This window comes from Tupaia chinensis, unplaced genomic scaffold, assembly GCF_000334495.1.
Source record: "Tupaia chinensis unplaced genomic scaffold, TupChi_1.0 Scaffold000146_1, whole genome shotgun sequence".
Taxonomy (NCBI): domain Eukaryota; kingdom Metazoa; phylum Chordata; class Mammalia; order Scandentia; family Tupaiidae; genus Tupaia; species Tupaia belangeri.
Window position 1 is genome coordinate 8,158,864 of NW_006159616.1, and position 25,627 is coordinate 8,184,490.

Here is a 25,627-nt window from a genome sequence, read left to right on the forward strand (position 1 = left end):
GGGCCCTATAGCGAAAACCTCTCTCTCTCTAAAAAAAAAAAAAAAAAAAAATTGCGTACCCCTGATCTTGCCTTAACTCCAGTCTAAGTAAGTTTCAGAGGGAGAAAAATCCTGAGATGATAAGCAGTTACTTTGGCTATTCTGGGCTCTTACATGTAGGAAAGTCTCTTCAAAGGCACAAGGTTTCTCCCTTAGAACTGAAGCATTACCCACCCCCGGAGAGGAACACGGGCCAGATGGCTATGCTGTTTCACTTCCCTGCTTCCAAGAGCTCAAACCATTTGCCTATGATGCTTTCCCCCACCTGCTTCCTGGGTTGATGCAATTATTCTGGAAACGTATGTCAGCTCTCCCTATAGCTGCAATGCAGTCTTGGTTCAGAGAACATAAAATGTCTTATTTCTGTGGGCAGATGTAACTAGTAAGGTGCTTCTCAAAGGTAGTCAGAGTATCTAACATAATCAATGAGAACACAAGTCAATGGCTTAGGACCATCACTGATTCTGACAAACAAGTTACATGCCTTTAATTTCAAATGTGATCCTAGAAGAAATGAAAAAGAATTACTTGACTTCCAAGTTGACAGTGTAATAAAACAACCACGTGAGGCTTCCCGTAAGTTACCAGAGCTGATGACACAGCCCCCAAAGGTTGTTCAGTATAACGTAACCGCAGCACTCTCAAGGTTTGTTTTTCTTAGTTATACCAAGGCCTTCATAATTAGCAATGAACACTGGATTTGGGTGGGGAGGCAGCTGTTCTAGATTTGAAGGGGCTGACTGCAGAGCACCTCGCTGTGACCTGTAAGGCACATGAGCAAGGCTGGCATTAGCATCGTTGTATTTGCTAAGTCTGCACACCTCACGACTGATTCACCAGATGTGGGAGAAGAACCCGGGAATCTGCATTTTTTATTTTCTCACAGGGCCAGGAGGTGGAATGGAGATTAAGGCATTGGATCCCATATGGCTGATAGTGAGGTTCAAATCATGGACCAAGTGACCTGAAAATCACACTAGGCATGTGTATGCCCAAAATCTCAAGTGAGGTCTGGAGAAGGGACTGTGGCCTGGCCATCCCTGAGGCATAGTTTCTCACTTTCTCTTTTTCTGTCTGCAGAGTGCATGTGCCCTTTAGCAAAAACTTAGAGGAAAGAGAATAAAAAGGAAAAAAACCTCTCTCTGTGATTTTAATGCAGTGTCAGATGAGAACCACTGAATTACAGATACTGGACCTAGAAACATATCCAGTAGTCAGTCAGTTGTATTCAGAGAGGAGTACAATAACTCAGATGGAAAACAGACCCTTGACTACAAAGTTTCATTTATGCAGAGCTGTGCCTCTAATCCAGTCATGGTTAAGCCCTAGGTTTGATCAGGACTCATACATATATTTAAGAAAAGAGATTCAGGGCCTGCAGTTTAGACCGCTACATGGCCAACTATGATTCGAGCCTCCGACAGCTTTCTCACTCTCCAGTGAGAGCATTTATCCTACAGCAAATTTTAAAAAATAGCAGTTAGGGGTTAGCAGGTGGTATGGTGGCTAATGCACTGGACTCCCACATGGTTGACTGCGGTTTGAGTCCTGGATCCGGTGGCTTGCTTTCTCTCTCTCTCTCTCTCTGCCTCTCTCTAGTGAAGCTGAATAAAAAATTCTTTAAAAATAATAAATAAAATAATTCTAAAAATAAAACAATTAAAATCAACCCCTTTTGCTATTTCTTAAATGGTAGATGGTTACCTAGCAGTCTCACAGAATGGGGGCTTCTACTCAGTCCTAAAGCCCCCTATCTGAGCTACTTTAATAATGCTGTCTGCCAGTCAGAAGGTCTTCATTAAAACTTTAGAGAAGAAAATCATTAAGTTGGGCATCTATACCTTTGTAATGTTGAATCAAATGTGAGGAAAATGGAAGAGGAGAGAACCTAAAAGACCAAGGTTATAATTTAAACCGTAAAATAGGGAAGCTTCCTCCAGATGCCCAATTAATACCAGATGACCTGCAGTTTGGGAAATCTGGGTTCTCCGAGTCTTGTTCTCCAGGTGCACAGCTGGGATTACCTTATATCTTCCTCTATCTTTGCCTGAGCTTCGAGATCAAAAGGGTCAGCAGAAAAGAGACGAATCCTTTCTTGCTCTCTCCGGGCTCGATCCTGCTGCTGCTCCACCAGGACCCTGGAAAACTTCTCTACAACAATAAGGGTGAAAAATCTTAAGTACTCCTATATTTCCATTCTTTGTCAGTCCTTTTCCATATCAAACAATTTCTCAAAATACAACTACACAAGATGTAGAGAGGATCACTAAAATTTATCTGAGGGGCCAGAGTGGGACACAGCAGAAGCGATGTTCTACAAGGTAATCTCACATGGGAGGGTTCCAGTTCAAGCTCACAGACCTCTCTGAGTATACTGGGTACACTCTTGCCCATGATCTAGGGCTGGCTGAAGGACAGGCATGGATTGCAGTGTTAAGACCCTATTGGGGAGACCAGCAGTTGGCTATGTCACTGGACTCCCATGTAGTTGACTGCGGTTCAAGTCCTGGACCCGGTAGCTTAAACTCACACCGGGCACGTGTGCATGCGTGCCCAAGATCCCGAGACGAGAATGGAGGAGAAGGAATTATGGTGTGGCCATCCCGCCTATGGGGTGATTTCTCACTTTCCATTTCTGTCTCTCTCTTTCTGCGAGTGAACACACCCTATAGCAAAAACCACTCCAAAAAAAAAGAAAAAAAAAAAAAAAAAAAAAAACCGTTTTGGGGAACCTTTTTCCCTCTTTCCCCCATGCATACATGCTCACGGAAAAAAAAAAAATTAAGTAATTTAGGCCAGCTAGTGGTATGGTGTTTATGGCAAGTGGACTCTACATAGCCAACTACAGTTTGAGTCCTGGACTCAGTTGCTTGAAAAACATGTTAGGGGTGTGTACCTGTACTTAAAATCCCAAAAGGGAAGAAAAATGGAAGAGAAGGGATTGACTGCAATATGACCATTCCCCAGGGGAGATGCTTTTGCACTGCCCCCATCCCACATCTCTTTCCGGGAAAAGTGCATGTACCCTCTGGCAAAATTGAAGGGGAAAAAAAAAGTAACTAAGGGCGTTGGAGACTGGTCCAAAGTAAGTAGTTAAGCAAAGTAGTTAAGTGCTGAGCACACAGAGCCAGGTCCCACATGGCTGACCTAAGTTCAACTCCTGGCCCTAGCAGTTTGGAAAACATTCTAGGCATTGTTTGTGTATGTGCCCCAAATTCATTCTTTCTTCTTCTTCTTTTTAAAGAATTATTTATTTAACTTTATTTGTTTTATTTGGCCAGGGAGACAGAGGAAAAGTGAGAAAGCAAGCTGCCAAGTTTGACACTTGAACTTTAGCAGACCATGTGGGAGTCCAGTGTCTTAACCACTATGCTACCTGCTGGCCCTATGTGTGCCCAAAATTCTGATGGAATGGAGAAATAGAGGAAAAATGACTGGGGCACAACAGTGCTCCACTAGGGAGGTTCTCTCTGTCAAGCTCATGCACCCTATGGCTATAAAAAATTAGTATAATAATCTGAAATGAGTAATTACATTTACTTTCTCTTCTCTAGCCAAGAGTATTTCCTTATTTAAATTCAGTGTAAAGGAATAAAATATAAAAAGAAAAAAATGTTTAGTTTTTTTGCCTTAGGGTGCATGTGTTTGCCAGAGAGACAGAGATAGTGAGAGGGAAAATGAGAAAGCATCTGTCTGAGAGGGGATGGCCACACCACAGTCCCTTTCCTTCCATTCTCCTCCCAGGATCTTGGATACACACGCACATGTGCCCAGTATGAATTTCAAATGACTGGTTCCAGGACTCAAACCAAGGTCAACCATGTAAGGTCCAGCTATGTAACCACTACACTGTCTGCTGGCCTCTCAATTTTTTTTTTCAGTTTATTTTCACTTATGAAAGAAAGTATGTGTTCATGCATGAAGTGGGGAGAGAGAGAGAGAGAGAGGGAAGAGACTAGGTAACCCTTAAAGGGGCCTTGTCATGCTGCAATCTGTCTTCCTCTAATGCTCCATCTCCTGGGCATGCATGCAAGCCTTGAGTGAAGCTGACAGATACGGAACTTGAACCTCAGTGGGTCACATGGGATATGGCTTCCTCTGCACGGGCCTAACCACTGTGTGATGGGGACAATCCAAAACATCTTATTCTTTTAAGAAGTTCCCCATCCATCATATTGCTTCTACGCAGAGATAACGACTCTCTAACCTAAATCAGTAAGAAATGACCACCTATGAGACAGGTAAGTGTCCTCACTCTGTCTCCCAACTGCCCTCACCGCCCTATTACCCAAAAAACAAAGAGAGCCCTCTACAATCCCCCTTTTATCTTCTAATTTTATTTCCTTTATGACACACTGCCTTAAATCAGATAAGTCCAAACTACTGTTAGTCTACCCATACTTTCTGTGTCCTGATGGATTTAGGCAGACAACTTAGTACAGAAAAAAACATTACTTGCTATTATATACACATATTTTTTTAAAAAGAATTATTTTATTTAACTTTATTTATTTTTAATTTGACCAGAGAGGGACAGAGCAAGAGCATGAGAGAGAGAGAGAGAGAGAGAGAGAAAGTGAGAAAGCAAGCTGCCAGTTCCGGGACTCAAACCACTGTCAGCCATGTGGCAGTCTAGCATCCCCAACCACCACATCACCTGCTGGACCAACAATATATATAAGAATCTATTTTCTATTTCTTATATGGTAGTACATTTAAAAAAAAAGTATTTATCATTATTTATCAATCTGACCACAGAAAGAGACAGAGAGAGAACCACAGTTGGCTGTGTGGGAGTCAGTCCAGCACCTTTAACCACCACACCATCTGCCAGCCCTAGATGGTAGTATATTTAAGTGTCATCATCACAGTCTCTGGGAATTAGATAAGCTCATATACGCAATTAAAGAAACCAAGAAAAGGGGTCAGCAGGTGGCAAAGTGCTTAAGGCTGGACTCCCATGTGGTTCGAGTGTCGAGCCATTGACTTGAAATTCATGCCAAGCATGTGCATGCATGCCCAAGATCCTGAGAGGAGAATGAAGAAGGGACTGCAGCATGGTCATCCCCCCAACAGATCATTTCTTGACTTTTGTCTATCTCTCCGGCGAGCACACACACCCTACAGCAAAATTCTCTCAAAAGAAAGAAATCAAGACAATGGTCAAGTGAACTTCTAATGTATGTAAGACAGATGAATGAATAAGGTGAATGAAAGAAGCCCGACAGAACAGAGTATATACTGTACACGTGAAGTTCAAAACAGGCAAAACTACCCCACGATAACCACTAGAACAGTGGCAGTCTATGAGGAGAGGAAACTGACTACAAGGAAACACAGTGGAACTTCCTGGCTGAGAGAAACATTTCTTGATTGAGGTTCGATGATATTGTCAAAACTCAAAGAACTATATACTTAAATCTGTGTACTTCTTGGTAGGTAAATATTACCTGTAGGTAAAAAATGGTCCACTGAGGCAGAAGCTAGTAAGGGTTTGTTTCATTTTTTAAAATGTAATCAGCACAGCCTCATAAAACCAAGAGTAAAATGGGAGAACTGGTGGTGAAAATTTTATTCATAAAGATGACTAGAAGTAAACGTTCTCTTTTTTTTTATAATTCTTTTAAGAATTATTTATTTAATTTATTCTTTTTTTTTTTTTTTTTTTTTTTTTAGAAATTTGAGCAGAGAGAGATGAGAGAGAGAGAAAGAGAGAGAGCGAGCGAGCAAAGGAAAGTTAGAAGGCAAGCCACCAGACCCAGGACTTGAACCGTGGTCAGCCATGTGGGAGTGTCCAGCACCTTAACCACCACACCACCTGCTGGTCCCGTAAACGTTCTCTTATTAAAATGAATGGCTCAAATGCAACTCCAAACTTGACAACCCTACTATCACCTAAATTTGGCATAGATGAGGACAAAGCAGCTCCATTTTGCCACACAGATTGATAATCTCTTTAACTGAAAATCTAATTAAATGAGATAAAAAAAAATCAGTATCTGGGTTATGCACAAAACAAGAAAATATAAAAAGTAAACTGATGGGGTTGGTCTAGATGGATTTCAGTCCTAAAATTCTATTGCTATTGACAAGTAAGTGAACTTCTGACGTTGGCATTCATTTCCCTCTCACAAACAACTCACTGACGTGTTTAACAGATCATGTGACAGAGGGATAAATTCACCAGTTGCATGAGTCTCTTCACATTTGCTGTGACACAATTATTTTACTGCAGGGCAGCTTGACAGCTTTCCAAAGTCATGAGCTTACCAAGATCTCCGCTGAGCAGAGCTTCTGCCAGAGGTGGATTGCGTTCCTTCAGCAAGGACAGCTCATGTGGGTTGGCCAGCAACATGTCTCGGAGCAAGGCTGGATTGTCCAAACCCTGGGGAGATGAAGCAATTTCTCCAGGAGATGAGTGGGACTGCTGTGCTCCTGGTGGCTGGCGCTGCCGGGGGCTGGACGTGCCAGGCACAGCTATACTACTGAAGTCTATTCGGGGTAAATCTGTGGAGGAAATCAATCCAAAGTTTACTCAAACGACTCCATAAAAACAGGCATCTAAAGGTAACAGCAGAACGCTTACTCATACGCACTACAAATGGCTAGCAAATGATAATGGTAGACGCTCTACTGCCTTTCCCTCGCGCTTTCTCACCCTCACTGAACATAAAGACTGCAGTCCAACAGTGCATAGATAGAAAATAATAGAAAGGGACTAGCAAATGGTATAAAGGTTGCGTTGATGGACTCCCACAAGGCTGACCATGGTTCGAGTCCCAGACCTGGTGGCTTAAAACATGCCAGGTGCATGTAGGTGTGTGCCCAAATCCCAAGAGCAGAATGGAGAAGAGACTGCAGTGCGGTCATCCTCCAGGAGTAATTTCTTGCTTTTCATCTCTGTCTCTCCAGTGAACACACTTGCCCTACAGAAAAAATCTCCTCCCACAAAAAAGAACAGAAAAGGAAAGGCAGATAATGGTAGTAACCCCAAACTCATAAAACATTCCATAATAGATATTATCTTTTTACTTATTTTTATGTTTTTGCCATAAGGTACATGCACTTGCCAGAGAGACAGAGAGGGAAAGTGAGAAATCACTCCCCAGTGGGGATGGCTATGTTCAATCCCTTCTCTTTTCTCTTCTTGGGATTTTGGGCATGCATGCACATGGACCTGGTGTGACTTTAAAGCTCCAGGACACCTGCAGGCCCTTATCTGTTTATGCTTTTAAAAACAGCTAGTCTCGGGACCAGCAGATGGCATAATGGTTACATCGCGGGACTCCCATGTAGTCAACCATGGTTTGAGTCCGGACTTGATGGCTTAAAACTCACACCGGGTGCGTGTGTGTGCATGCCCAAGATTCTGAGAGGAGAGCGGAGAAAAGACTGTAGTGTGGCCCTTCCCCTCCTGTGTGTGTGTGGGGGGGGGGAGGGAGAGGGGGTGAATTCTTGCTTTCTGTCTCTCATCTCTCCAGCAGATGGCGTAATGGTTATGCTGCTGGACTCCCACATAGTCGACCATGGTTTGAGTCCCTGGACCCGGTGGTTTAAAACTCATTCCTGGCATGTGTGCATGTATGCCCAAAATCCCAAGAGGAGAATGGAGGAGAAGGGTTGGTGGCATGGCATCCCCCCAGGGGGTGATTTCTCACTTTCTCTCTGTCTCTCCGTTGAGTGCATGCACCCTATAGCAAAAATCTCTCTAAATCAAAACAAAACAAAAGAACAGCTAGTCTCTGGGCTAGCAGGTAGTATGGAGGACAAAGTGGCTGGACCTCACATGGTCAACAGCACAGTTTAAGTCTTGAACCTTGAAAAAAAAAAATCACAGCAGGTGTGTATGCATGCATGCCTAAAATTCTGAGAGAAGAATGTAAGAGAATGGACTGCAGAGTGCCCATGCCCCCTGGGGAATGACTTCTCACCTTTCTCTCTCTGGCAAGCAAACATGCTCTATAGCAGAATTAAAACAAGAACAGTTAGTCTCAATAAATGTGATTACATAAATCTGAATGTGGTTCTTGAGAAAAATCCTGGTCTGACATTAGATTCAAAGAGTCCTAACACTTGGCAAAGAGTACTATTCCTATCAAGTGAACATCTAAGTGCTAGATGTTAAATTCTGCAAGACCATGCTAACTAAACATGTTGTTTTGGGGAGGTTCTTAAATAGTGCTTTGAATTTACACTTTCACCTGTGCATTGCTGCTAACTCTTCTTATGCCCCTAAGGGACTAGCACGTGTACTTCCTATAGGAGAGAAAAACAGAAAAGGGATTCTCACAGATTCTGAGTGCTGAGTACACCAAAAGCTCTGCTCAGTCTACAGGCTGTAACTCCAAAGTGCTGTACTTCAGCCTAGCTGACCAATAAAATGAAAGTAAAAGAGGACCTCAATCCTAAAATGAAGAAGACACATACTGTATGATGTATGACTCCATTTATTCTATTGGGTCATGGAAAAGTCATGATGTAGTTTTATATTCTTGCATGCAAAAATGCGTCATGACTTTTCCTGTGACCAAATACATGCAACGTCCAGGAGAGGTAAATACACAGACAGAAAGTAGAATTTTGTTTGTCTAGGACTGGGGGACCTACGGGGAAATGGAGTTTCTTTTTAAGGTGATGAAAATGTGCCTAAATTGCTTGTTGTGACACCTACACAACTCTGTGGATACACTAAAAACACTGAATTGTGGGCTGGCAGGTGGCACAGTGGTTAAGGCGCTGGACTCCTACATGGCCAACTGCAGTCTGGGTCCAGACCTGACACCTTGCTTTCTCAACCCGCTACTCTGTCCCTCTTTGGTCAAATTAAAATAAATAAAGTCAAATAAAAATAATTCTTAAAAAAAAAAAAAAACACACACACAAAAACAAAAACGCACTGAATTGTATCCTTTTTTTTTAAAAGAGGTTTTTGCCATAAGGGGTGTGTGCTAGCTGGAGATTGAGAGAGAGAGAGAGAGACAGAGACAGTGAGAGAGAAAGTGAGAAGAGTGAATGGCCACGCTGCAGTCCCCTCGCCTCCTTTCCTCCTGGGATCTTGGGCATGCACGTACAGAGCATGATTTTCGAGCCCCTGGGTCTGGGGCTAGAACTGTGGTCAGCCCTGTGGGAATCCAGAGATGTAACCACTTATGCAATCTGCTGGTCCCGAACTGTGCCTTTTAAATGGGAAAGCTGTACAATATGTGAATTATATCTCAATAAAACTGTTACTAAAAAAAGAAAGGGACAGTGGTTAAACCCTGTGCACAGGAAGCCGCATCCCAAATAACAGGCTATGGCTTGAATTCAGGCCCTGGCAGTTTGACAAACAAGCCAGGCTCATGTCCATGCATGCCCACAATCCTGAGAGGATGGAGAAACAGAGGAAAAAAGACTGTGGAGGAAAAGACCATGTCCCATCGACGGGTGCTTTCTCTCTCTTAGGCAATTTAAAAGAAAAAGAAGAAAAAAAAGAGAAAGGTAAACAGGTAGTCAGAGTGAGAGTCTAGACCAGAGTAATCCACACTTCAACCCTAAAAATATATCTGAGGCCAAACTTGTCTCAAGGCTGGGGCTACCCTAAAGCTGTTCCACAACTGAAAAAAGAACTGCTTAACTCAAGCAGTAAGGTCTCTGCCTATAGTGTGGGTTCAACTAGCCACTTTCCTCAGAGACTGTAGTCGGCAGTGAGTAAGTATGTGTTCGTGCACGCAGATAACCCTCAATAAGCGAACAGATGAAGCGAGTGGCACGATCTCTGAGGCAGTTAATCTAGGCCAGCTCGCAACACATACAGGGGTGAGCGATCTTGATGGAGAAACTTTATCTCCAGCCCTGTTACATGTTATCTTGAGAGTCCATGCACTTCAGAGCAATTTTGAAAAACTTGTTTAGATCAGATTTCCTCCCACTCTCCCTCAACCTATCTGCTCTCTTATAGGTATGAATAGTAGGGGGGAAAAACAAACAAAACTAACAACTGCAGCAAATTAACCAAAAGAAGGGTTTTAATTGACTGGCCTATCTGAACCAGTACTCTTTTTAAAATTTAGCAGCAGCCCCAAGGGACTAATGAAATGTATCTGGTATGGCCAGCACCTGATAGACTTACACAGCCCCCATTTCAGGCTGAATGGAAGCACTGTGCTCTAAGTTGGAGTCTGCCGTCAGCCAGACACATATCATCTGTTAACTTTAAAGCCAGGTGAGATAGAGGCTAAACAATGTTTAAAGAAATCTACCAGAATAAGGTAAGGAGTAGGAAAAAAACCCACAAACACATTTTACCAAGTAATTTCACACATTAGGTCCTTAAAAACTTGGGCTTAGCAGGTGGCTTGGTGGTTAAGGCGCTCTACTCTTACATGGCTGACCACGGTCCAAGTCCTAGGCCAGCAGCTTGAAAATCATGCTGGGTACATGGATGAACATGCCCAAATCCTAGCAGGAGACTGGACAAGGGACTACGGCACTGCCATGTCCCCTGGGTGATTTCTTTCTCTCTCTCTCTCTCTCTAGCCAGTGCACACGCCCTATGGCAAAAACTTAAAATATAAATAACTTCTTTCTGTGAATCAGGCCACCCATGGCATTGTGGTTAAGGCAATTAGATCCCACATGGCCAACTGTATGATGTGTGTCCCAGGCCCTGCACCTTGAAAACATGTCAGACACGTGTGTCTGTGTGCCCAAAATCCCAACAGGAAAATGGAGATGGGACTGTAGCATAGCCAACCTCACAAGGAGTGCTTTCTCATTCCTCTCCTCTCTGGCAAGAGCCATGTGCCCTACAGAAAAACAAAAACAAAAAACTTTTGGCTTATGAACTTCTAAGAGTGCCTGAAGAAAGCTATAGACTTGCTTCCCAACAAATGCACACACGCCTCTACCTACACAATTCTGTGCACTGTTTCAAGAATGCGACACAGAAACCTCCTAAATTCCAACGTACTAGGTTCCAAGCTATGTTGTACTTTTCCCTGTTTCTACCTAAAGAACAGTCTGTGAAGAAATCACTTAACATCTGAACTTCATCTGTTAATAATAAAAAATCATAAAGAGGGATCTTGTGAAATGTGGGTGCCAAGTACGTGGCCGACTATAAAATGTTCCACAAAGGCTGATCACTGAAGTACAGACACTGTTACAAAAGTGAGCATGAGGGTCCAGCCAAAAAGATCATTCTAGGGGTCAGCAGGTGTCATGGTGGTTAAGGCTCTGAACTCCCACATGGTCAATGGCAATTTGAGTCCCAGACCCAGAAACTTCAATCTCACTTTGGACACAGATGTGCACACGCACAAAATCCCAAGAGGAGAATGGAAGAGAAGGATTGAGGCATGGCTATCCTCCAAGCAGGTGATTTCTCACTTTCTCTCTGTGTCTCTGGGGATCATATGTTCCCTATAGCAAAAAGCTCTCTCTAAAAAAACATGAGCATGAATTTTAAGTTTACGTAGTCTCTAAAGTACTTCCCAAAGATAAAGATTCTTATATTATTATCATTAATTAACAGAAGCTAACACTTATTTAGGGCTTGAATTATTCTCATGTCAACTCTAGGAGCTGGGGTTAGTTATGGCATTTACCTTACAGAAGAAACCTATGTAGGAAAGTTAAAGTTAAGTTGTCCAGGATGTGTATGGTAGGAGTAAGAATCCAAAGTGGATCCATATAAACCATATGCCCTGCTACCAACGGGTGCTTTTGTTACGGAAACCTAAACCAAGTGATCTTACTTGGGAATTGCACTGAAGGTCGAGGGTCTGCATTCTCCTTCTGTCGTAGTATTACGACATCTCCATCTTTCAAGCCGTAAGAAGCCAGTGATCTGTGGTTGTCTGTGAGAGGTCTTTCAGCATAGACAATCTATAACAAGAAAAGATTTAACAGTATAAAACACCAAGAGATAACATAGCACAAAGCAGAAAGACCATAGTTCTCTTAACCACATAATGTCATTCCCTATTTGAAACCCTCCAATGGATTCCCATCACACCTAGAATAAAACCCCCAATATTTCCCATCGCCTACCAGGCAGTCTCAAGTCATTTAGACCCTGGCTCCCCTCTGATCTCACCTCATACCGTGACTGTAGTTCCCCAAATAACAGGGAAGTCATTTCCCAACAGGGTCGTTGCACTTCTCTCTACGTGAGGAGTGATCTAACGTTACCCCTTCAGAGCCGTTCCTTAATACCCTATTTAAGTTACCTAACATACTATGTATTTATTGGCTTGTTTATGGTCTTTCTGCTCCACTAAAATGTGAGCTACTTTAGGATAAGGACTCTTGCGTTTGTCTACAAACGCTTAAAACAGGGCCTGATAAAACAGCTGATGCTTGTATATTTTTTGAATTAAAGTATGAATGAATTTTGAAAGTAATTTTGAGCAGGAAGGGAAATGGGAATGATTTGCTCCGGGAACACTAACTACAACACAGCCACACCTCCTGTAACAATCCACCTGTTTAAGAACCACTGGGATCGGAAACTAGCAGTTAGCGTAATGGCTATGTCACTGGATTCCCACGTAGTTGACTGTGGTTCGCGTCCTGGACCCGGTGGCTTAAAACTCCTGTTGGGCGCGTGTGTGTGCGTGCCCAAGATCCTGAGAGGAGAATGGAGGAGAAGGGATTGTGGCGTGACCATCCCCCCTGGGGGGTGATTTCTCGCTTTCTGTCTCTATGTCTGTCTCTGTCTGTATGGTGAGTGCACGTGCCCTATAGCGAAAACCTCTCCCCCCCAAAAAAAGAACCACTGGGACTGGGACCGGCGGCCAGTTATCTGGCATGGGACTCCCCCTTTTCAGTCTTTGCCGAGTTCCCAGTCAGTCAGTATTCACGACACAAAGTTTTCACAATCACGCAAGACTACACATTTCATTTATAAATTTCCTACTTTATTGCGCACTCACTGTCTCAAAATACATAAAAACGATTATGCTGGATTCACATTATTGTGCTGTGTCACCCTCTGGAACTTATCTAATATATGCTTTTTGCATGGACAGAATTACATTATTCTAGTGTGGTGTTGCATGACATCTACTGAAAATTACGTACCCCACAGCCATGACACACCACAAGACATACAGCTCTAACACTTACTGACCAATTGGCTCAACAACTTAGTTAGTTGCAGGAAAGGGACTTGGTCATTAAGTGAAAAGTGCATGTACTACTAAGTGTGTACTATAAAAAAAAAAACACACAATATTTTATTATTATTATTATTACTTTTAATTTGACAGGGGTGGAGGTGAGAAAGCAAGCCACTAAGTCCAGGACTTGAACCATAGTCTGCCATGTGGGAGTCCAGCGCATTAACCACCATGTCACCTGCCAGCCCCAAATAATGTGTACACCTTGCACATTGGTAAATATAAAAAGTTCCCAAATACCACCTTTTCCTGCATTCTTCCTTTTCTTCTATCATCTCTAAAATTTTTCATGTTTATGAGTGGAAAGTAGTATCAAAGAAACTCAGAAAAGAACAATTAAACAAGGCAGATAAAAAGGCTCAGGGACATAATACTAATAAAAATACTTTTTACGATGTGCAATCAAACACTGAAGAAAACCTGGGAGCACAAAAACTGATCAAAGAATGTGTTGTGAAAAGAAAAGAAAGGAACACACAAAGGCATACTGATTTTACCAGGAAGGAACATAAAATCTACCCTGTGTTATTGTATACTCCAGAGGGGCACTGAGAAAAAAACTCAGACTTTAAAAGGTTTTTTCTTCCTAACAATTCACTTTGCACCAGACCACATGCAAACTGGGGAACCTGAGTTCTGTCCTGGCTCTACCAACAGTTCCAGTGTGGGAATGCCACTCAACTGGCCCAGACCACACATTTCCCATGTGTCAAGAGGCAGCTGGGGCTAGATAGTCATTACAGCTGTCCCTTCCAGTTCTTTCTGCTAAGGTATCATTCTGCAATGTTTCCTCACAGCTTCTCAGAGCTCTCCAAGTAAGGTTGACACAGAAATGGAAAATATAGCATTTCAACCAGAAAGAAGGTGATTCTGTCATAGCTGCTTTCAGAATTTGCACTGCCATGAGGTCTGTAACTATAGGAAATCAAATTCTCTCTCAAATTGAGCCCTTGTGGAGATAAGCAAAGAATTGATTTGCAGAACTAATATAAGTAAGTATAAAATTTATGTAGGGACCAGCAGTTGGCGAAATGGCTATGTCGCTAGACTCCCATGTAGTTGACCACAGTTCTAGTCCTGGACCTGGTGGCTTAAACTCATGCTGGGTGCATGTGCGTGTGTGCCCAAGATCCTGAGAAGAGAATGGAGGAACAGGGATTGTGGTATGGCCATTTCCCCTGGCGAGGGGGGGGGGGGGATATCTTGCTGTCTGCCTCTCTGTCTCTGTCTCTCTGGCGAGCACAATCATCCTATAGCAAAAACCTCTCCCTCCTCCCAAAAAAAACCTTATGGAGTATGGGACCAGTGGTTGACGTAATGACTATGTCGCTGGACTCCCATGTCGACTGCGGTTTGAGTCCCAGACCTAGTGGCTTAGACTCATGCCAGGCATGTGTGTGCACGTGCCCAAGATCCTGAGAGAATGGAGGAGAAGTGACTGTGGTGTGGCCATCCCCCCTGGGGAGGTGATAACTTATGTAGTATATCGGGACCAGCAGATGGCATAATGATTACATCAATGGACTCCCATGTAATTAACTGCTGTTCGAGTTCCAGGACCGGTGGCTTAAACTCATGCCAGACACATGTGTGTCCATGTCCAAAATCCCAATAGGAGAATGGAGAAAGGACTGCAGCACAGCCATCTGCAGCACAGCCATCCCTACTGCAGGGTGATTTCTCGCTTTCTGTCTCTCCAGTGAGCGCACATGCCCTATAGCAAAAAATAAAAACTCTCGGGGGGGAAAAAAAAAAAAAAGACGACTTATTTAGTATAGACTAGAAATATTATGTTTTAAAGTTCTCTCATCCTCACCCTGCGGAGTTAAAACACATTTCAACAAACTGGAACTGTCATTCTAGGATCCCATTCAGACCCTTATTTAAGCACCTATCTTATAACAAAAGCACAACAGAATCAACATTTTTTTCCACAATACAATTGACAGTCCTATTATAACAGGAAAAAAAGGAAAAAACTATAAACCAAGAATTCTAAGCATTACAGATGAAAGTGTAACGAGAGGCCTGCTAAGAGAAATGCCATGTGGGTGGCCCTTCCAAGGTGGTGCCGACACTGAAGGCCACCGAAGACACCAGCAGCTTATGGCCTAGTCTTTTATCTTTCAGGTTCAGAAATTTAACTCAGTATATTTATTTATTAAAATAATTACTCCATTTTGGGACCAGCAGATGGCACAGGGGTTACACCTGTGGACTCCCACATGGCTGGCTGTTTTTGTTTGTTTTTGTTTTTTTAGATTCTTGCTACAGGGTGCATGCGCTTGATGGAGACAGAGACACAAAAAGCAAGAAATCACCCCTGGGGGGATGGCCATGTTACAATCTCTTCTCCTTCATTCTTGGGATTTGGGGCTTGCATGCACAAGCGTCCAGCACGAATTCTAAGCTTCCAGGTCCAGGATTCGAACCGCAGTAGACTACAACATAATCATTACATTATCTGCTGGTAACCTGGCTGTGGTTTGCGTCCCAGACCCAGCAGCTTGAAAATCATGTCCGGATGCGTGTGTGTACGCCTGAGAGAAGAAAGGAGGAGAAAGGGATTATGGCATGGCCACTCCCTCTGGAAATTATTTCTCATTTTTCCCCTGTTTCTTTCTCTCTCTGGAGAGTGCATGTACCCTAAGGCCAAAATCTCTTTAAAAAAAATTATTTCATTTTAATAATTATTATTTTAATCTGACCCTGGGGGGATGGCCATGTTACAATCTCTTCTCCTTCATTCTTGGGATTTGGGGCTTGCATGCACAAGCGTCCAGCACGAATTCTAAGCTTCCAGGTCCAGGATTCGAACCGCAGTAGACTACAACATAATCATTACATTATCTGCTGGTAACCTGGCTGTGGTTTGCGTCCCAGACCCAGCAGCTTGAAAATCATGTCCGGATGCGTGTGTGTACGCCTGAGAGAAGAAAGGAGGAGAAAGGGATTATGGCATGGCCACTCCCTCTGGAAATTATTTCTCATTTTTCCCCTGTTTCTTTCTCTCTCTGGAGAGTGCATGTACCCTAAGGCCAAAATCTCTTTAAAAAAAATTATTTCATTTTAATAATTATTATTTTAATCTGACTAGAGACAGACAAAGAGGGAGAGGGAGAAGGCAAGCTGCCAGGTTCAGGATGTGAACTGTGGTCAGCCATGTGGGAGTCCAAACACCCAACCACCACACCACTTGCGAGTCCCATTATCAGTATATTTATACATATACAGTCAGTCTCTCTCTCTCTCTCTCTTTTTTTTTTTAATAAATTTTTGCTATAGAGCGAGTGCTCTCACTGGAGAGAGGCAGACAGGGAAAGTGAGAACCCCTCCCCGCCTGCCGCCGGCCAGGGATGACCTCCCCACAATCCTCTCTTCCATTCTCCTCTCTGGTATGCATGCCCAAGTTGTTTTTCAAGCTGCCAGGTCCAGGACTTGCACTATGTGGGAAGCAACACCTTAACCACTACACTATTGACTAGCCTAGGACAGCAATGTATTCTAATTGTACCTATAAGAGAAATTTTACTTATAATGAGAAATCAAACTTGGGAGGGTCAAAATGATCCTATCCACAAAAATCACTGAATTCTCTTCAGGCTGGAAACACTACATGGAAAGCCCAATTAAATTAGCCAGTGACAACTGAGCAAGCGCTTCTCTTAGGAGACAACAACACACCAGATTCTCACAGGCTCATATATAATCCTCATACCCTCTCATTTAAAGTCTCAGCCATTTACAAAATAGGCATTACTTGTCCCATTTTTAAAAAAAGATTTACTTCATTCTATTAATATTATCTACTTATTTTTAATTTGACTAGAGAGAGAGAAAGGGAGTGAGAAAGCAAGCTGCCAGGTCCAGGACTCAAACCACAGTCGGCCATGTGGGAGTCCAGCACTCCAATCACCATGCCACCTGCTAGCCCTGACTTGTCCCATTTTATGGACAGGGAGACAGATACATAGTTAAGTGACCTGAGGTCACTATTAGGAGAACGTGTCATCTCTGGTGCCATATAAAATGTGCTCTAACAACCCCAAAGAGCCTGGTGAACTAACCAAATGACTTTACTAAGAGCTGCTAAGTCAGCCATTGCCACCAAGTGTCTAACCCACCAGGAAGATCAAAATACTATCCACTGCTTGATGTGGCCCCTTGCTCTGAACATGAAGAAAAGAACACTACCAACTCCTTCCTTTTTGGACCCTTTTTTACTTATTTCTTTCATGAGAGAGAAAGAGACAGAGAGATAAGGGTCCCCAACAAGGTCTTCATGCTACCCTCCACACCCAATTTCAGCAGCCTGGATCACCAGCACACAGGTATGCTGGGTGTGCGCAAGGAGGTCCTCAGATGTGAACCCAGAATCCTCCCACTAGGGTGCACTTGTGTCACCACTGCATCATCGCTTTACTCCCTTGGGCTATTTAGATGGTGCACATCTCTCCATCACTATCTGCCACAGTACTTCCGTAGCAGACATTATCATTTTTCTGAAGGAAAGCAGGATGATCTAAATAAAAATGTAAGATCCAGATAATCACTGACATCGAGAATGCATATACACCAAGTTCTCTACCTGTATTATCTCGTGTAACAGCTAACCTGAGTTTTACACCTTTGTGGAAGGTGATAATGAAATCATTAATGCTGCCATCTGCTCCAGTATCCTAGAGACACTAGACTCCAGAATTCAGGAGAAGCACATTGGTCACACTGAGAAAACAGGTGTAGTCCATTTTAGTCTAAAAACACAAATGAGATAAACTAAAGCTTAGTTGTAATTACAACTGCCACAAAGAGCTGATTTCTTTTTGTTAAAATAGGCTTACAAGTCATGAGTATTCATCAGACCAATGACCTCAAACCTTGACCAGCAGAAACCAGGAGTTCCAGTGACGGCGGTGCTACCTGACTCGAGCTACAAATGCTCAGAATCCAAGTGCTGCCAGTTACGAGGACGTGCAAGAGGAAAATGCATACAGCTAAGAGTCACAGTCGTCAGACCTGGCACTATTGGTGCTTATTCCAGAAGAGATATCCCAGAAACTGAACGCTGATCTTAACATTTAACAGACTAATTTTTTGTTGAGATTTCTGCTATACGGCATGTGCACTCACTGAAGAGAGAGACAGAAAGTGAGAAATCACTCCCAAGTGGAAACAGCCACACTGCAATCCCTTCTCCATTTTTCTCTGGGAATTTTGGGCATGCATGCACATGTGCCTGGCTTCTTTAAAGCTGTCAGGTCTTGGGACTTGAACAACGGTTGGCCATGCAGGAGTCCTGACTACTATGCCACCTATGCCCAACAGCAGACAAATTTAATAAAACTCCACAGCAGGGACCAAATGTTCTCTGGCCTCTAAACGGGAACCTTCAATTAACAGAAATCTTAAAGAAGCATTTCTAACATTAGGGATTGTCAACTGGCCACATGACTGGCTATAAAGTATTACCACTGATTATGAGTTTTCCATACACCAAGTTAACTACCTCTCTTATCTCCTGTAATAGCTAACTTGAATTCTACACCTTTCTGGAAAGCAATCTGGCAGCATTTACTAAGAGCCTTTCAAAAGTTTATGTTGGGGCCAGCAGGTGGCGTGGTGGTAAAGGGTGCTGGACTCCCACATGGCTGGCTACAGTTTGAGTCTCGGACCTGGCAGCTTTCTCACTTTCTCTCTCTCTGGTCAAATTAAAATAAATAAATAAAGTTAAATAAAATAACTCCTTAACAACAAGGACAAAAGTTTATGCCTGGGCTAGTAGGAAGTGTGGTGGTTGAGTGCTGGGCTCCCACATGGCCAACTACCATTCAAGTCCTGGACCAGGTAGCTTACCTTACTTATTCTTTCTCTGCCTCTCTGGTGAGTGTGTGTACCCTGTAGCTAATTAAAAATTAGTAGTAATAAATACAGTTAAATAAATAATTCTTTTTTTTTTGGAGAGGTTTTTGCTACAGGGTGCGTGCGCTCACCAGACAGAGAGAGACAGAGAAACAGAAAGCGAGAAATCACCGCCCAGGAGGGACGGCCACGCCACAATCCCTTCTCATCCTTTCTCCTCTCAGGATCTTGGGCACACATGCACCCGTGCCCGGCGTGAGTTTTAAGCCACAGGGTCCAGGACGCAAACTGCAGTCGACTACATGGGAGTCCAGCGACATAGTCATTACACTAACTGCTGGTCCTTAAATAAATAATTCTTAAAAACTAAAATTTACGCCTTTAGGGGACAGCAGGTGGCGTGGTAGTTAAGGTGCTAGACTCCCACATTGCTGATCAGTTAGGAGTCCTGGATCTGGCAGCATGACAATTACTCTGGGCTCACATGCATGCGTGCCCAAAATCCCAGAATAATCAGAAGACAAGGGATTATGATTTGGTCATCCTCCCTGGGGGCAAGGGTGATTCACTTTTCCTCTCATTGTCTCTTATCTCTCTCCAGTGAGTGCACACGTCCTATGGCAAATACCTTAGGGGAAAAAAAGTTTATGCCATTGACCTAACAATTCTGTAACTATGAGTTTATCACAAATAAAGAATAACCAGGGAGCCAGCCCTATAGCCTGACCATGGTTCAAGTCCTAGTCCTGGTAGCTTGAAAAACATGCCTAACAGATGTGTGTGAATGCCCAGAACCCAGACAGAACAGGGACAAAAAAGAAGGAAACATGGAAAAGGAGGGAATGAGACATGACCACTCCCCATTAAGGTGTTTTTTCCTTCTCTGGCAGACACACATACTTTCTAGCAGTAAGAAAGAAAAGAATCAACCAGGGGGCCGGATGGTGGTGCAGCTGAGGCACAATACGCTGCGAGGGTGACCCACATGGGAAGGCTCTAGGTCTATACCCTGGGACCTCCCTGAACACCTGAGACACATGCATGCCCAACATCCACAGCTGGCTGAAGCTGGGGGTGCATCAAGATACAGGGACCCAACTAGGTGGTATCTGCCTTTCTTGCTTATGGAGAAATGAAAAGATTTGTGAAGAAAAAACAGAAATGGGTATCAAAGCCTTAGTTATATGAATGTTTATGGCAATGTTACCTATAACTAATTCCAATTTTCCGGAAATCAAATTCTCAGCAATAGGGAAATTGCTAAATTATAGAAAAGCTATACAAAGGTATGCTATGCAATATTAAAAATTATAAACTTGAGGGGCCAGCAAGTGGTGTAGCCGACATGCTGCTGGACTTCCACATGGTCAACCGTGGTTTCAGTGCTGGACCCAGTGGTTTCAAACTCACACTGGGCACATGTGCGTGCATGCCCAAGATCCTGGGAGGAGAAGAGAGAAGGGTTTGCAGTGTGGCCATCCTCCCGGGGGACAATTTCTTGCTTTCTATTTCTGTTTCTCTGGTGAGTGCACACGCCCTACCAAAAAATCTCTCTGAAAAAAAAAATTACAAACTCGAGGGGCCAACAGGTGGTGTGGTAATTAAGTGCTGTATTCCCACATGGTCAGCCATGGTTTGAGCTCTGCGCCAGCTACTTGAAAAACACAAGTGTGGGGGCTGGCAGGTGGTGTGGTAGTTAAGGTGCTGGAATCCCACATGGCCAACCACGGTTTGAGTCCTGGACCTGGAGGCTTGCTTTCTCACTTTCCTTCTTTCTCTCCCTTTTTTCCTTTCTCTGGTCAAATAAAAAAATAAAAGTAACAACTTAAGTTAAATAAATATTAAAAAACAAACAAAAAAAAACTTAAGAGTGTGTGTGTGTGTGTGTGTGTGTGTGTATATCCCCTAAATCCCGAGAGAATGGAGAAGGGACTGTGGTGTGGCCATCCCCCCATGGAGTGATTTCTCATTTTCCCTCTTTGTGTCTCTCTAGTGAGTGCACACCCTAAAGCTAAAACCTAAAATAATAATTTTTAAATTTATAAATTTGAAGAACTTGAAATACTATGGGAAAATCCTGACAATGTTGTGTTGACTAGGGAAAAACCCATGAAATTGTTCATGCAGTTCAGGTCCATTGTATTTAAAATATACATCAACTATATAAAGGAAAAGAGCTTAGAAAAAAATATATAAACTATATGGCCAGCCCCATGGACTCGTTAAAGAGAGCCTGATCCTACAGGGCCCACCGTGTGGTCTGAATCTCTGCCCCGGAATCCTGAGAAACATCCCAGGCATGTGTGTGTGCCTAAACTCTTCCCAGGATAGAAAAATGGAGAAAAGACTGTGATGTGACTTTGCCCCACTGGGGGCTGCTTTCTGCCTCTCCTTGCCTTGTCTCTCTGGTAAATTAAAAAAAAGTCAGCTACAGTCCCAGCCGCAGTGATGCAGCAGGAGCACACGGTTCTGCAACGCTGGAAGTTATATGAAAGATGGGGGTTACTTCCAGGTCAGCCTGTATGTGCTGGGCATGTGTGCATGTGATCCTGACTAGGTAAGAAGGCCAAAGAGAGGGCTGGGTCCGAGACCATCCTGAAGGTGCTCTTTCACGAAAGAAACAAACTTAAGAAAAGAAAGTAAACTGTAGTTACCTCTGGGTTATGATGTAGTGATTGTGTTGTTCTTTCAAATTTGCCAGAGTCAGTTGCCAGAGACTCAGAGAAGCAGAGAGAGGGGAGAGAGATAAAGCACCCGCCAAACAGATGGGCACAATCACACTGCAATCCCTTCTCCTCCATTTTCCCGCTTATCTCCATGTGCCTGGCTGCTGGGGCCAGGATCTGAACAGTGCTGTCAGCCATGTAGAATCCAGCTGCCTTAACCACCAGACCATGGAGTCAGTCCAGATTGTGTTGTTCTTTATCCTTTTCTTTGTATTATACATTTTCTACAATGATTATGCAGCACTTAAGAGAATAAAATACACGAAAATTACTTGCAAAAATAAATGTGCCAAAGTCAGCTACAATTGAAAATGGACATTTCAGTTTCGACTGAAACTGAAATGGAACTGTTTTACAAACCACAAATCATGCCGTACACAGACCTGCATTCCCAGGTTCAGTTACTATTTAGCATTTAAATACGCCTTTTATTTGAGGGTCCTTCCACATTTTGTACATGTGTTTTTACCACATGCCACCTACAGAGACAAATTAGAGCCATGTTTCAAATATACAAAAACATGAAAAGTGAAGTTAAATTCTGATCTTTCAAGTACCCCCAAGCAAGTCTTTTTTTTTTTTTTTTTTGAGAGGTTTTCGCTATAGGGCGCATGCGCTCGCCAGACAGACAGGGACATAGAGACAGAAAGTGAGAAATCACCCCCCAAGGGGGATGGTCATGCTGCAATCCCTTCTCCTCCATTCTTCTCTCGGGATCTTGGGCAAGCACGCACACGTGCCCGGCGTTGAGTTCTAAGCCACCGGGTCCGGGACGCGAACTGCGGTCAACTACATGGGAATCCAGCGACATAGCCATTACGCTAACTGCTGGTTCCCACCCAGGCAAGTCTTCATCAAAGCATCCAGCAGAGCTGTGACTGACTTCCAGGCCCACACTTGTACTGAGAGATGGAACATGCCCAGCGTTAATCACATGCACAAGCAGAGATAGTTTCTATTCTAAATTTGTTATCACTGCATTATAACTACTATAATCAGACCAGAGCTGTTAAAAATGAACACCTTTTCCAAGTGCATGCTTATGCACAATTGATACTGATGTGAAAGACTGAATTCTAAGTCATTAATCCCAGTGTGGGGCAGGCGTGCAAGACTACTCTTTAAGGGAGTAGGAAAAAAACAACAAATACTAGATTTCGTCATTGCCATTTATTTTAACTCATCCTGCCTTAATTTCCATTTTGTGTCTATTTATAACGTACCTAAGATATTACTTCATGTACATAACACAACTTATGTACACAGTGCATTATATATGCATACATAATACTTACAACCTATTTTCTATATGTTACACATTGACATGTATATAACACATACAATTTTTCTCAAGTATATAATGTACTGTAAACACAAGTAGTAGTATGTTCTCAAACACTTTACTGGTAGAAATTTATGAACAAAAAAGTTTGGAGATCTGGTCTGGACACACAGTAGCGGAAAAGAATAGCCAGGAAAATGGAAAACATACACATTCCCTTGAAGAAATGGAATCAGAAATAAGGGGTGAAGGAATAACAACGGAGAAGGTAAGTAAGAGGAGGACCACTAAGAGAACTATGAAGGCAGGGACCATGAGTAATAAGGAGAACCCTGAGAGACAAACAGCAGGGGGAGGAGGAGGAACTCAAGTAAGTGTAGATGATATATTTGTGGGTAAAAACTATAATAATGTTTACTTTTGTGATTTGATGAAAGGAAATGACTCAAGTGTCTAGAGTGGATCCTGTTCCTGCCTGATGGGCAAGCAAGTGAAAGACAACCGACCACCAGGCATCTTAAAATAGATACTGTGTTGTCAGGTTACAATGGAGCCAACAGAACAAACTTGAAAAACAGGAGCTGTTTACAGCTATCTAATACAGGCTTAGCTGGAGCCCAACTTTCTATATGCTAACTTTGCTTGGGAAGGAAGTAAATGCCAAAACACTGATATACTGACCAAGAAAGAATTTGGAGTGAACCTGGTTGTTCAATTAATAAAGTATTCCTATTCTAGCAGAGGGACAGTGACTGCCTTGATCATACAATTAACTGTCTCAATCTGATGTCTCCTTTAATTTTCTTAAACTCTATTTTACAGCCATCTCAAAAAGTGCTGGAATAGAAGCAATCTCAAGTTCTGTCTTTTTACAAACCCTAATAAAATCAACTTATGTTTAAAATAAGTTGTATTCCCCACCCAAGGTAATATTATATAACAGCAAGGGGGGAAAGATTACTTGAAAAAGCCACATTCAAAGAAGGAAGAGTTCATTTTTCCCTCTTAATTTAAAACACCCTTTCCTAGTTCTACACATGAGGGATTCACTGACAGCAACTGGCTCCTCAGTTTTTGGGGAATAACTTTTCACAAGTCACAGAAAACTCCCCTTTACCAATTTCTTCGTAGCTTCTGCCAGACTGCATATTTGAGACGGTGCACCCTAAAATAAATTCTTTGTGGAAGCTTTATGCCAAAGTTCTAAAGTTCACATGGTGTAAAGGAATCATACTTCTGAACAAAATATTGACATATCTGTTTACTGTAAGACAGGGCAGAACAAGCTGTAGTTGGGCAATAGTTTTTGGAACTATTTCATAACTGCAATAGGGAATCAAGACTTCCATTCTGGAGTCTTGGAAGACATCTGTAATTTTCTTAACGTCTAGATGATGTCTTCCAAGGCCCACTATACCAAGTCAGGACCTAAGCATTTCAGTGTACAAGCTACTGAACTACTATCACCCATTTTTTTGATAAGGATTAGTGGCTGCCCTAAAGCATTTTGAGAATTACATTGCTTACTTAAAACGCTAAGAAAGGCTGGACTTCTTTCCAGCAAGCAGGTAAGGAAATGAAACCACCATTCACGAGAAAAAAACTAGGCCATTTTCAAGCAAAGATCCTTAACAAAAACACTGAGCTTTGAACTGACCCAAACTCTGAACTGTGACCTAAAAGACAGAGGAATATTTGGCTCATTTCCAGGGAGGAACAGAGAGAAATAAACATCTTGACTTGAACCAATAATTTTTAAAAGATAAAGAATTTAACCAAAGACGCATGTGGTAGGTTAGAGAGAGCATTTCCAAGATCTCAAACGAGGTAATGCAAAACTTTTCCCTCACCTTGAAGTGCAAGTCTGTACATTTAATGGTAAACTGCGTATATTTAAGTATGAATCCTCTTCAAAGGAGCAGGTGAACATCTAGCTATCACAGGGACCCAAACTGGTATTTCAGGTTGGGGAAGCAGGATGTTAGAACCCTACAAATCCAGGGCAGCTTCTGAGGTCCACCACGGGCACCTTAACTCGGAATTACTAAGAGAGAAGAGGCCAAAGGGGCCAGGAGGGGACAGCGGCCCAACAGCCCACGCGCCCCTCACGCTGCGGTGGGTGCGTCTGTGGTCGGGTTCCCAGCGCCCCCTCCTCGCACCCCACCCACCCTCGGGGCCTGTGGGGGTAGCCACCCATCGCGACTCCCTCCCGGATGCGGAGGCGAGCGGGAAATGGCCATCCTCGCCCTCCCCCGCCCCCCAGTCCTTCGCCGGAGGCACCCGGAGAGAGCGAGGCCCCGAGGCGGAGAGGGCTGGCTCCCGGAGAGGCCCCGCTCCCTGCGCAGCGTACCTGGCTCTCGGCTGCGGGGATGCCGGACTCGAGCTCGCACAGCGCGCGGAAGTTGTGCAGCTCGAAGTCGGCGTCGACCTGGAGGGAAAAGGTCACCTCGGAGAGGTCCCTCCGCACACAGTACACGGTGAGCAGCATGGCCCGGGCCCGACACAGCTCGGCTCGGCCCGGCCTGGGCGCAGGGCGGAGGGGAGGCGACGGCGGCGCG

At 43.3% G+C, this 25,627-nt stretch overlaps 1 protein-coding gene across 1 annotated transcript in view; it reads right to left on the reverse strand.

Moving 5' to 3' along the window:
- LOC102493207 (regulator of solute carriers 1) overlaps positions 1-25,497 on the reverse strand; it is a gene marked incomplete at its 5' end in the record, with an annotated part of 55,526 nt that extends 30,029 nt beyond the window's left edge. Inside the window, 4 exon segments of the mRNA XM_027770616.1 lie at positions 2,064-2,190; positions 6,310-6,546; positions 11,778-11,907; positions 25,420-25,497. Of these exon segments, the coding sequence (XP_027626417.1) occupies positions 2,064-2,190; positions 6,310-6,546; positions 11,778-11,907; positions 25,420-25,497 (572 nt within the window).
- Between the last annotated feature and the right edge of the window lie 130 nt (positions 25,498-25,627).